The sequence below is a fragment of the Alnus glutinosa genome, chromosome 8 (genome assembly GCF_958979055.1).
Source record: "Alnus glutinosa chromosome 8, dhAlnGlut1.1, whole genome shotgun sequence".
In the NCBI taxonomy this organism is placed as follows: Eukaryota; Viridiplantae; Streptophyta; class Magnoliopsida; order Fagales; family Betulaceae; genus Alnus; species Alnus glutinosa.
In genome coordinates, this window is record NC_084893.1 from 18,148,876 (window position 1) to 18,162,159 (window position 13,284).

At 35.8% G+C, this 13,284-nt stretch overlaps 1 protein-coding gene across 1 annotated transcript; it reads right to left on the reverse strand.

The window, feature by feature from the left end:
- Nucleotides 1-3,096: 3,096 nt before the first annotated feature.
- On the reverse strand, nt 3,097-8,971 carry LOC133875058 (cytochrome P450 CYP72A219-like). The gene is made up of 5 exons (XM_062313047.1): nt 8,643-8,971; nt 6,529-6,746; nt 4,771-5,015; nt 4,077-4,464; nt 3,097-3,666 (listed from the first exon to the last, which is right to left on the reverse strand). Exons 1-5 carry the CDS (start codon nt 8,911-8,913, stop codon nt 3,241-3,243), a joined length of 1,548 nt encoding a protein of 515 aa, XP_062169031.1. The 5' UTR covers nt 8,914-8,971; the 3' UTR covers nt 3,097-3,240.
- Between the last annotated feature and the right edge of the window lie 4,313 nt (nt 8,972-13,284).

Genomic DNA, 13,284 nt, shown 5'->3' on the forward strand with positions numbered 1-13,284 from the left:
CCTGAATCTCAGCAGTTTTAGGCTTCCTGTAAGGCTATAAATAGAGGGCCCTAGGCTTGTATTTTGTACAGAATTCAATAGTGAATTCCATAGTACTTTGAGAGGGTGTTTAGGGAGAATTGAAGATCTGCTAGCTCTCAAGCCGTTGCTGGTGTGTGCTCAAGTGTTCGTATGAAGTCTATCTTAGGGGTCGGCCCTAAGGTAAAGGAATCTATCAAAAACACTTCAGGTGGAAGATTTGGTTGGGAAGCGTATAGGATGGGCTTCGTGTCAGAGTTAAAGGTATGACTACTGCATAAAGGCATGTGAGTACGAGTGTCTTGTAACTAGCTTTGTTTTTGGATAGTGAATTTTCTGGATTTGGCTGCCCTGGGGTGGTTTTTTCTCTTCATAGAATTTTCACATCGTAAAAAATATCTTGTCTTATTTAAATTCCCCATCTAAGATATCTTGTTGCACACAAACACACACACTTGGTTTAATTAGAAGTCATTATTTATTTTCAAAGTGGACCTGCACTTTTTGAGTAAAAAAGTTTGCTCATGTTCAAAGTACATAAGGATTACATATAATACTTCCTTGAGTGTTCTGTCCATGCGTTCTCGGTGCTGGTCGCTTGGATCACTCTGAGCTCCAGTTGGACCAACACATCAGTTGTTCTTAGACTCGTGGAATCTTCACGGGTCTTTCTCGACTTGCATGCCGTGCCTAACTTCGGCTCCTTTCCCACTTGTCTTTGGGGAATCTCCGATCCTCGTGAACTTCCCAACGCCTTGGGATTTGGTCACGCTCTTCTCGATCTCGGTAGTCCCAAGTTTGTTCTTGCCATCTAGAGGAATCAGCATGAAATCGGTTCCCGGTCGGTGGAACCTCAGGTATTCCTCGGGGCTCCTCGGGCAGTGGGCTTGTCTTCGTCGCTAAAAGGACCTCTTCAATCGGAGTCCTACGGGTGATCCAACCACGATCCTGAATTCCAATGGGCACTTTGTATCACCCAGCTCTTCATGTGGATTATCCCTCTTATTTGTCTCGAAACTCGACACCCGGGTTAGGTCAAAACCCAAAAATGCTCGGAGCATCTCCTCTTGATTTATGAACTCCTCGGCTCTCTCCATGAACTCATAAAAGACTACGAGGTGGTTTCCGAGCCAAATCCGCCATTGATACCCAGGAACAGGGCACAGTAAACAAACTCTTCTATAGCGTCTTCGGTGGCGAGCCTCTCTTGGTTGAAGCAAATGAGAAAGCTCTTCAATGACTCCTCGGGGCCTTGTCATAAAGACATCAAGGACCCTACAGGCTTTTTCCGCACTATCTCGACCATAATCTAAGTCAGGAACATCTTTTCGAAGTCATCAAAGTTACAGATTGACTTTGGCGGAAGATTTCGAAACCAATCTCAAGCGTTTCCCGACAATGTGAGGGGAAAGGCTCAGCACGCAACCTCGTCTGACACCCGAGTAGGTCGAGGTGAGCTCTGAAGTCATCCAAGTGCTCAATCGAATCTCCAAGTTTGACGTACACCTGGACTTCGGGAAGTTTGAATTTCTCTTAAAGGCAGTAGACAGCTACCTCATCTACAAACTGTGAGGCCATTTTCTGGAACAAGCTATCCACTAAGGAAACCTCCCCTTTATGTCGTTGCTGAACTGCATTAGCTAGGAGATCACAGCGTTGCTCTAGCCTTGCGATCGTCTCCTTTCACTTCTTTTCTTTCCGAGGGTCAAGGATTTTCGAGCCCCTTTCTTTGTCTTCATTTCTATCTCCAACTCCTCCACAATCATCCTTGTTCTCTTTTTCCCTAACCCGCCCACGAGCTTGACTATTGCTAACTCCTCCGTAATTGGGTATTGTTCGTACTTTTTCCTCTGGCCTTTGTAAGGCAACATCTCTCTCAGCCAAATCCTTCTCTAGTTGTGCGACTCTCCTACTCAGGAGGTCTATGGTGGCTTGGGGATCACTCGAAGTTCTTGCGTCATCGTGAGTGTTGTTCATTCTATGGTGTTCGCAGAGGGCATTATCACCATCGCGGATTTTTCTTTTTGCAGAGAACGTCAAAACTTTTCCATAGACGGCGCCAAACTGTCGATACAGTTTTCGGTATGGTGACGTGTTAGCTCTTGATTGGTCTTCTGGAGACTAGTGCAACAAAGTCGCTCCCGATTGGTCAGCTAAACCAGGACTTGCAAAACAGCGAGGGCGTGCTGAGAGTTGGCCAACCAAGCCTCTTTTGATGCCTAAGTCAATGAGAACTCCTATCAGAAGTGAATAAGAGTATATGTTCAGCCCCTCTTACCTGCTCGTCTTATCGTGTATTTATACTTCCCTTTGAATTAGTTGATGTATGGAGGATCCCCTATTTTTCGGGATTGCTAACCATTCAATGTGAGGTGCATAGTAACTTGGTACAGTATAAACAGTGGCTAGACCTGACATCTATCCTTCCTTTCAGCCAAATTTGACCATGTTGAGTATTTGGCTTTATAAGTGCTGGAGATTCTAATAAATACTAGAGATTCCAGAATCTCCACATCCATCGAGCAAGCGACATCATTGGCCTAGCTGCCAATCTTCAGCTATTGAGAATGTGTGCCCAGTGAGATGATTGGTGGGTCTCCCCGAACATAGAGCCTTGTACCCAGTCAACTATCCATCCGACCGCTCCATTACAATCGTAGTATATCAACTCAAGTTCATTTTGACCATAGCTCACGTGGGCTTGGGGTATGATAATTCCCCAATAACCTCTTATTCTTACATCAAATGTAATATAACCAGCAATTTAACTAATTCCCTTTATAATTTCATCTCTAAATTCTACATTTAGTGCACAAAAATATAGGCATTTTCTGATTATATGCAAAGTTCAAGCTTTTTTTTTTAAAAAAAAAATTTCTTACTAAATATTCTTGATTGAGATCGTTCCAAGTATATTCAGGCATGCACTCCTTTTTACTATTTTGGTTTACTTTGAGCTTCAAAAACATGGTCCTTGGTAAAATATATGTAGCATTTTGAACGAATAACTCAACCTTTTCTTATCTCATTTGTAAATTATCTACTATTTTGTACACGTGCTTGTGTGGATATCGAATATTTAATAGCACGCCAAAGCCTAATATATTAATAATACAATGAAAAAACATCGGCGCTTTATAGCTAGTTTCAATAAAGCTATAATAGTACTCGAGCACCGAGCTGAGGAGTAATAATAAATCTTGGTTTACAAATTAAGAGTTGCTAGAGTTTGTGCAGTACAATGTGAGCACCAAATTGAGGTTGAAGAGTTAGAATTCTGAAAGGTGCATGAGTATACGATGGAGAAAGTTCAAATGAGAAGTGCTGCAATATCAATGTCATAGCCATTTTCGCTTCCATCATAGCAAAGTTTTGTCCAATGCATATCCGAGGACCCCCTCCGAACGGGAAAAATGATAGTTGGCCCTTTGTTGCCTTCGAAACACCTTCTGAAAACCTCTCTGGGTCGAACTCCTTTGCATTGTCTCCCCAAAGTTCACAATCACGTTGGACAAGGATTGTGGGTAAAGCAATCAGCACTCCAGCTGGTATTGTCAAATTTCCTAGCTTTGTTTCCTCGTCAACTGATCGATTCATCCAAGTTATTGGCGGGTAGAACCTCAGAACCTCGTGCAGTATCATGGTTACCTGTGCCATGGACAACCTTCTCTCGTCAAAGATATTTACATTAAAGAGTACTGATAGAATATAAATTAAATAATTAAATTCTTCCATTCCTATTAGCTTAAGCTTTTGAAACAGCATTAAGCTCAACAAAGAACTAGGCTAAACATTTGCTAAGAAAAACAAACATCTTTGGAGTAGAAAATTTAAAATAGTATAGCATGGAATAGTTTAAACCTTAAGCATGTTACACTTGTTTAGGCATGTTGTGCTTTCTGGGGTGTCTGTCTAAAGATTATTTAAGAGATATCCAAGTCTTATGATTACATGTTAAATCACAATTTTGAAGGTCCAGAAACTGAATAAATCAACTAGATAGATAACAAAAAAATTATTGAAACATGCATCTTAATTAAGCCTGAGGAAATACTTACAACTTTAAGGTGATTTAACCCATCAAAGTCGGGTTTGTTCTTGCCAAAGACTTGCAAAACCTCTTCTCTTGCACGCACTTGCCAATTTGGATACTTGCTCAGCATAATCATTGTCCAAACAAGCAAAACTGAGGTGGTCTCTTGCCCCGCAAAGTAAAATAGCTTACATTCCTCAATTACATCTGTAATACTCATTGCAGCATTCTTTTCATTTCCAGATTCTTGAAGTTCTCTAGAATTGGATTCCAAAAGTACACCCAATAAATCATCACTGGCAGCATTGCCTGCCTTCCTTTCCCTCTCTCGTTTGTCAATGATTTCCTTCAACAAGGTTCCTACTTCTCTGGCAATTTCCTTCATCCTCTTGTTCAGTTTAGTTGGTAGAAACCTACACACACAAATCTTAGAAATTGTGAGCACGAAGAAGGGAAATAAGAATGTGACTCCTCATTACTTTGAGATCAGTTGTTAGGAAAATAAAATGCTTTTCAAATAAACTATAAGATCTGCTCTTCACTAAAACCTTGAGAATAATGAAATGAAATAGGTGGATGGAGAAAAAGTTTGCTGCATTTCTTGTCCCAACTCCTTTGTTTTTTGCAGGCTTACACTATTTCTTAAATTAACCATAATTCAATAAATACTAACTTGACCTGATTTCTAGCTGCACTTGAAAAATTTAAACATTAATTACCTCCATCCTGGAATGTAAACAGATTGTAAAGCTTTCACAACGAGTTCGGCTTGTTCTTTTTGGAGTTGGAATATTCTTTTTCCTTCTGTGTAGCTACTTCCAAATGCTGATCGAGAAATCACATCACCTGACAGGTTTTCAATATAAGGCCATACATCTAACTCACAGGACCCCTCTTCACCAATCAACCTCTCCCATTGGCTAATCATATCATTGCTACTCTGATAAAATGCATGTAACATATCCTGCAGCAATCACAAGGTAAAATTAAGATTTAAAAGATCGATCATAAAGGAAACAGAACTGTTAGCATTCGGGTGCTTCAATGAAATCCCAACTCTCTTTTTGATTCACCGCTTTGGATATACATAAGCAATCTTACACTTTTAAAAACACAATTTTAAATGTTAAACTGCGATTTTAAAAGCCAAACGAAAATTTAATCAAACGCTTAACCATATGTTTAAAGATTGCGTTTTGAAATCGCTTTTTAAATCGTACATTTTGAAACCGCAAACCCAAACAGACTAACCAGATGTTTGATGTGGAGGTACAATTTATAAGACCACATTCAAGGGAACACAATTGCATCAAATAATAGTAATTCCTTGGAATCACAAACAACCAAAATTCAAACAATTTCCAATAAAAAAAAATTTGAACAATGCCACCCTAAAGTTTTGCATCATAAACATGTGCTTAATTAGCAAGATGTTTGAGAGTTAGCTATGGAGTTCGGCATTAAAATGTCTTTATGTTAAATCTCATAAGATACAAGTCTTAGATAAGAATCTACATCGGGATAGCAGGAAATAGCATCTTGTTAGCCTGCATCTTTGTAAAACACAATCTCATTTAGAATGCTTATCTATATTTTTCAATAACTTAATGTGGTTTTCAAAGATAATTTAGGGAAATTGTATCAAAAGTTTTTGAGTTTTGTCTATGAAACAGATGAATACCTGAATTTCTAATTTTGACAATTAAAGTCCAAAGTTGTAATTAATGACAAATAGGTTCCTATCAGAATTTCCATCCAACCTTTAACAGAGAAAGTGTCAATTATCGTGTATATTGTCCATGTCAGACTAATGAAAATGTGACACGTGCATGCCAATCCACGTTAACCTGCCACGTAAGCCATTATACCCAAAAAAAAAAAAAAAAAAAAAAAAATGAAAAAGAGACAACAAATAAAAAAATGTTGGAGATCCACCTCACCACCACCCCTCCACCTCCTCAGAGGGAGATAGAGTGTAGCTCCACCCATGCCCACCTCATAGAAGGGGCGCTGGGGGTGGATCTTCAACCCCTCAAGGGTGTGCAAAGGTGGAGCCACCCTCCACCGCCTCCCTTTGTGGGGTGGAGGGTGGTGGATCTGCATCACTTGTTTTGTTATTTCCTTTTCTATTTTATTTTTATGTTTTATATAATATTTTTTAACATAATTGCCGATGTGGGAGGCTAACGTGTATCAGGATATACATGCACATTTTCATGGGTCTTACGTGGACAATATGATAAGCAGTAAGTTTTTCGTTTATGATTTGACGAAAAACCGAACGGAGGGACCAATTTATCCTTATTTATCACGAAGACAAAATTAAAAGACTTTCAGGACAATTTTCTAAAAGTTATTTTAAAAAAAAAATGTTTTACGTCAAAACGGACGAGGACAACAAGAACGTAGTTTTAGACACAAGTATTGAATCCAAAAGGATTTAAACAAAGAAATGAAAGTAATTAAAATAAATTAACCTTCAACTTTTCGATACGAAATGCAGGGTTGATAATCTTTCTGTGTTTAGCCCATTTCTCACCCTCGTAGGCCACGACTCCCAATAATAGCAACCTAACAAGTGGATTTACACGCGGCTTCCGAAAGGGACCTGTCTTTGTTAAAACATCTTTTATTTGTTCCGGGTCCATAATAAACACTCTCGGTATTGGCCCGAACCACATAAAACAATTCTTACCTGCATAAATATGTTTTGAAAGCTCAAAAGAAGATCCAATATCCTTACCATCATCGACATAATCAAAGCTACAACTACATATATACACTAATCATAACCATATAACATATAAAACTATATTTATTATAATTTTTTTCAATGTTATAGATTTAATCTCTCTCTAAAAAACTTAAAATTAATATAGACTGCTAAAAAAATAAATAAATAAATAAATAAAAAACTTATATCGTTTTTTATAGCACCTAAATTAAATATGGCAATTAAGGATTAACACTTCAAACGAAATGACGTTGGAATTTTTAGCAAGGCCGAGGGTAAGGGTGAAAATGCAAACAGATAATAACCATCCGAATCCGCTATTTACACCTAATCACTACCTGATATTCGCATATGCGGATGCGGTTTTAGAGTATACAAATGCCGTTAATAACCGCATTCGCATTCCCTTTATATATACAATATAAATTAAATTAAATTCACTAAAGTATTAAAAATGTTCACTAACCCTCTCGAAGTACCATCCAGTTATTAAGGTTCTCTCAGTTAATTTAGCGCCCATAAAATAAATAAGTTTAATCATTTAATTTATAATTAAGTGAAACCTAACACATAAAATATTTAATAAAATAAAAAATAAATACAAAGATAGGGTTCAAACTCAAAACCTTTACTCTCATACCATTTTAAATCACAACTTATTTCAAAAGCTTAAATTGGTAAAAAAATATAAATTTAATCATTTAATTTGTATTATTAACATCCCCAAACTATCAAAATTTGTCAAAAATGTCACCGTGATCAGGATCTGATTTAGGGGGCCCCTTCAATTCCACACAAAAAAATAAATAAATAAAAATAAAATTATGAGATAAAAGTAAAAGCTTCTCACTCCATCCTACCATAATGACAAAACTTAACTTAATTATTATGAAAAAAGTTTTTCTAGAGAGCTACTTTTTAGCTTAAAAGCTTTGTTTCCTAGCTAGCCTAATTATTTACCACCCCTCCAGATCTGGATTCAGTATTGTAATTTAAACTACGGCACATCTGCTGTAGAAAAAAAAAATAAAGGGCTCGGAACCACATTTTTTTAATAGAGTAGCACGACGGACGTTTTTTTAGCTGTTCTTTGAGTTGACGCTGTTTGAGAAAGGGAGAATCTCTTTTGACAAAAGATAAATGTCTGTTGTGCTAGTCTGTTAAAAAACACGTAGTTAAATCTGAACCCTTTATTTTTTCTACGGTAAATGTGCTGTAATTTAAACTACAAGATCCTACCACTCCCATCTTCGTAAAGAGAAGAATACGAAACCTGTAAATTTTCCGGGAAACGCTTTCCGACGAACCAAACAGAGGACCGAACCGTTAAGACGAAATGGGTATTAGCGAAAATTGTCAAGTAGCATGATATTAAACAATAAAACTGAAACATGGATTAAGCTACGTAGGAGCGCACCAGTTTTGGACGGGAGTGCGCAGAGCTGGAATTGAAGATGAAAAGGATGTAGTTCTTGACTCTTGGGCGATGGGCTTTCTCAGAATGCGTAAAGTTTTTCTAGTTTTTAAGGAATTTGTGTTCGCAGGCATTTGCTTGGAAGGGTTTTGAGCCGAGGAGTTTAAGGCCGAAGAGAGTCATTTGTCATTTGTCAATTATATTAAAAAATAAATGAAATGAGCGTTCGAGAGAAGATCCACCTGCCTGCCTCATCTCTTCCACGGTTCCACCTATTGGAAATCAGCCTCAATTTTTTCTTTTTTCTTTTTTTCAATAATTGGGGTCTAAACATGAACAACAAAACATGTTTCGGAAAAATATATTTTTAAATATTCGTATATATATAACAAGAAAATAAAAAATAAAAAATAAAAAATTGTCACAAAAATTGGTAGACGTACCGTAAGTTTTGACAGTGTGATGGAAGAAGGGGACGACACGAGGCGAAATATCATCAGATAAAGTGATGGGTTTGGAAATTGCTTGCTTGGACATGAGGGAGCTGTCCTTCATGTCTCCGAAGAGAAGGCGATAGGAATTGCCGGCAAGCCCTTGCTCTCTCAGCCGCCTCTCCAGGTATTTGGGCGTCACCCACAGCCAATTCAGAATCCTCCACCCCAACGTAAGGATTGTAACCAGAAGAATGAAGATCGCAAGTAGTGATACGCCCATTTTTCGCAGAGGAAGAGGAAGACGAAGAATTCCAAGTGTTGGAGAAAGAACAGGAAATGAGTTGTGTTTTATAATTAAGGACGGGGGAGATAAGGATTAAAGAATTGAGAGCTCGTTTGACATTGCTTCTATGTTTTACAATTTTTTATCATTTTGCCTATGTGATAACGTAGTTCTCACTACTTTTTAAGTTCTAAAAATATGCCACATAAGTAAGATGGTGAAAATTATATAAAAAAAAAAAATGACAATAAATCATTATTCATTTGACAAATAGTTGTAATTGTGGAATATTTGTTTGAATAGTAATAAAAAATGATTGATATAATATAAAGTATGAAAAGTTTAGAATTGTTTTATAGAAAAGTGATAATGTTTTATTTTATAATAAATTTTTTTATTTGGATGATAATAATAAAAAAATTTTATTAATGTGATATAAAAAGTGAAAAAAAAAAATGTTTTTGATTTGACTTTTTAAAAAGAAGTGAAAAAATAGAGGGGGAGAGAGTTGTTTGCCAAACAAGCTCTGAGACATGCTGCTTCTCTATTTTTCAATGCCTTTCCTCTTTAGAATAAACCAAAGGTCGATGGTCGTTTCATGATTGTAAGCACTCCACACGCTGCTCGATAAATTTTGAAGCCTAAAGCGACAAGAAGAATGTTAGACATTCAAACATTTTTTTCTAAAATTTTGTTCCAATCTGATGTGTCACAATCCCATGAGATCTATCATTTTGAAAAATGTATCACAATCTCAACAGGTTGGAACCAAATTCCAGAAAAAAATATATATATATATATATATATATATATATATATATATATATATATATTAAGATGTCAATCATTTCTCAAACAATAAATTCAAGTGCAGTCTTTTTTTTATATTTAAATATTAATTAAATTAAATTTATTTTAATATTTATATTATATTTTTTTTTATCTAATATGTCAATTAGAGCACTTTTTTTTATTATTATTTGTAAAATGTATTTTAAAACTTTTTTTAAATAACTTATTAGATATAGAATGATTTATCGTTTGATTCAAAGGCATGAAATAAAAATAAAAAATAAATAAATAAATAAATAAATTTAAAAAAATAAAGAGAAAAATAAAAATAAGTTATATAAAGATTGATGTTTCTAATAAATGGCGAGCCACTCATACTACTAAGACTCATGTTTGACACTATTCAATTGTCGTTTCATGATCGTAAGCACTCTTAGTGCCGCTCGATAAATTTTGAGATTTAAAGCGAAAAGAGAAATGCTATTCAAATATTTTTTTTCTAGAATTTTGTTTTAATTTGATGTGTTAGAATATGATGAGATCTATCATTTTAAAAAATGAGATACATCATTTTGAAAACTAATTTTTTTTAAAAAAAATATATATATATTTAAATATTTAGTACTCCTCAAATAAAAATGCAAGAGGAGGAAATAACGGAGAAGGCACGGTGAGAGATGCAGACGCAAGTGCTTACGCAATGGTCAGCATGCATGGTACCGTGGTTGGAATGGTTGAAGAGTGAAAAGAAGGAAGAAACACAATCATTAAATTAGATAAAAGTAGAATAGAGATCCACGTGATCCTGTAGATGTTGACTTGTTGAGGCAGGACGTGACTCATGCAGACGCATGTGCTTACGCAACCCACGCACGAATTCCGCGACTTTTTTAAAGTTGTTAACAAGTGTCCCCTTTGGCTTTTGCTTTTTCTCACAATCCCCTACTACACAGGGCAAGCAACGACCAGAGTGAATTGCTTAATTAGTACCAAGAGTTATCATATTGAATAAGGAAATGATTATGCGGATGATATTTTTACTGGATGCAACAAAAAGAAGAGGGATCTGATGATCTTTAAAATAAAAATGAGATGGACTTTTTAATAATAGATTTAATATAAACCAAAATATTGTAGAAATAAATACAAGAAATAAGAAATGGGTCAAACAAATGATCTGATCATTTCAAAGGACCGCACAAGGTGATTATAAAAGCAAATGAGGTATTGATTAAGATGAACCTATTTGAACTTTTAATTAGAATCAGCAACAATCACCAGAAGAACTTTGAAGTTAAATATGCACTGTTATAGTCCAATGAAGAGACTGTAGAAAAGAGACAAATCAACACAAATTTGGATGCAAAAATCTTCACGATAAGATCAAAACACCTAAAAGTTGGGAGACAGCAATCCACAAAACAAGCGAGCAGCAAATTACAACAGCAGCGGCAAAACAAAAGGAAAAGAAAAATACAAGGGAATTTTTTTTTTTTTAAAAAAAAAAAAAAAAAAAAACAGTAATAAAGCCCACTAAGCAACAGCTTGAGCAAAGAATGGGGCAATAGAAAACTGGCAGAGGAGCTTCTGGTAGCAGCTCGAAGACCTCACGGTGGCCTGTGTGACACGCACTAGCACATGAGATCCACGCGGTGACGCGTGGTGGCTAGAACAAGATAGTGGAGGCATCGATGAAAAGTTGAGAGGCCCGTGAAGATAATGGTGTGGCATGTTGAAACATAGGATGAACCGATGGTAACTGATCTGACTTTGAGATATCTAGATCTGAGAACCACGATAAATCCATGAACAGCACACTTGCTGGGGGTGGAGCACAGCCATAGGGGGACAACCAGACGATGCAAGATAGTTTGAGGAAGGAAGAACCGCGACACCGCTACTTAGTAACAAAATTATATGCTTAACACATATAAGTATGCTTACAACATCCAAGAATTCACTTAACACATCATAAAGCATACTTAAATAACAATGTAAAGTGTAACACATATGGTTTACTAAAATAGATGTGGATATATCGGCTTTGCATATCCGAGTCGAGTTCCCACAAAGCTTCTTTCACTCAATGGTTTTGTCATAAGACTTTGACCAATGGAATAGCCTTTGTCTTCAACAGTTGCTCTTTGTGGTCTAATATTTGCAATAGGAACCCTTTATATGTCAAGTTAGCACGTAACTTATGATGTCCAATGGATTGTGTATGACTTCAGCAATTGTGAAACATGAAATATGTCACTCCATCCAAACTAGGTGGCAATTCGACTTTATTAGCCAATGGGCTCACTCATTTCTTCACTTAAAAATATTCAACGTACCTTAGACTAAGCTTGCCCTTCTTGTTAAAAGGTTGCCAACTTCACTTCTCCCCAATGACACCTTGACATACACAAGCTTGCCAACTTCAAACTCAAGCTTGCAAATATGTTTATTCCCTACAGCCAGCTAAGGGGTAGCCAAACCCACCCCCAAGCCAAACGGGGGTGATTCAAGCCACCCCTTAGCCAAAATGGGGGTGGTCGACCACCCTCAATATTTTCTTCCTTATTTATTTATTTTTAGAATTTCATTTAAGGGTACTGAACTTTTACTATTTTTAAAAGAAGATACCTGAACTTCAAACCGTCTCAATTTAGCGTACCCATTTTTCAAAAAATCTCAATTAGGGGTCTTCCGTTAGTATTTTCCGCTAAATCCTACCAAAATATCCTCTCTTTTTTTTTTTGGGAAAAAAAAATACTAGGATTTAAGTGTTAGTTAGAATTTAACAAAATTTGCAAAAATACCTATGCCTGAATCTTTGAAATATTTTTAATTTTTTTTTTTTATAATAAATACAATGGTATTTTGAGAATTTTGGTAAGATTTAACGAAAAATCTTAACGGAAAATTAGAATTTAACAAAATTTGCAAAAATACCTATGCCTGAATCTTTGAAATATTTTTAATTTTTTTTTTTATAATAAATACAATGGTATTTTGAGAATTTTGGTAAGATTTAACGAAAAATCTTAACGGAAAACTTCTAATTGAGACTTATTGAAAAATTGTTACCCTAAAAATTGAGGCGGTTTGAAGTTCAGGTATCTTCTTTCAGAAATGATGAAAGTTTGATACTCTTAAGTAAATTATCATTTTATTTAAAGGTAATTTTTAAATAATTTCTTGGATCTACGTGGCAGTAAAAGTATGGGTATCATTTGTAATACACCGCAATGTAGGATTCGGGATAGGTGTAAACATTTAAAGGAGGTGACGTAGACTGCCGTTAAAAAAATAGATGAAGTTCAAACAGAAGTATCAACTAGGTTTTATTTTTAAAACAGGTACTATTCGTGACACTTTCAAATTCAGATGCGGCTTTTTTATTCCGGGCGTAACCGTAAGTACTAATAAAGTATTTAACCCTTTATTTTTTTCTTTTCCCTTTTATTGGTGTTACTGCTTCTACATTCCTCATGTTCAATGAAATCTCCGTAAGAAGGTGTGAGATTTTTTTTGGTTTACTTTGAGGTTCAAAAACATGATCCTTACAAACTTGGTAAAATATGTGTAGCA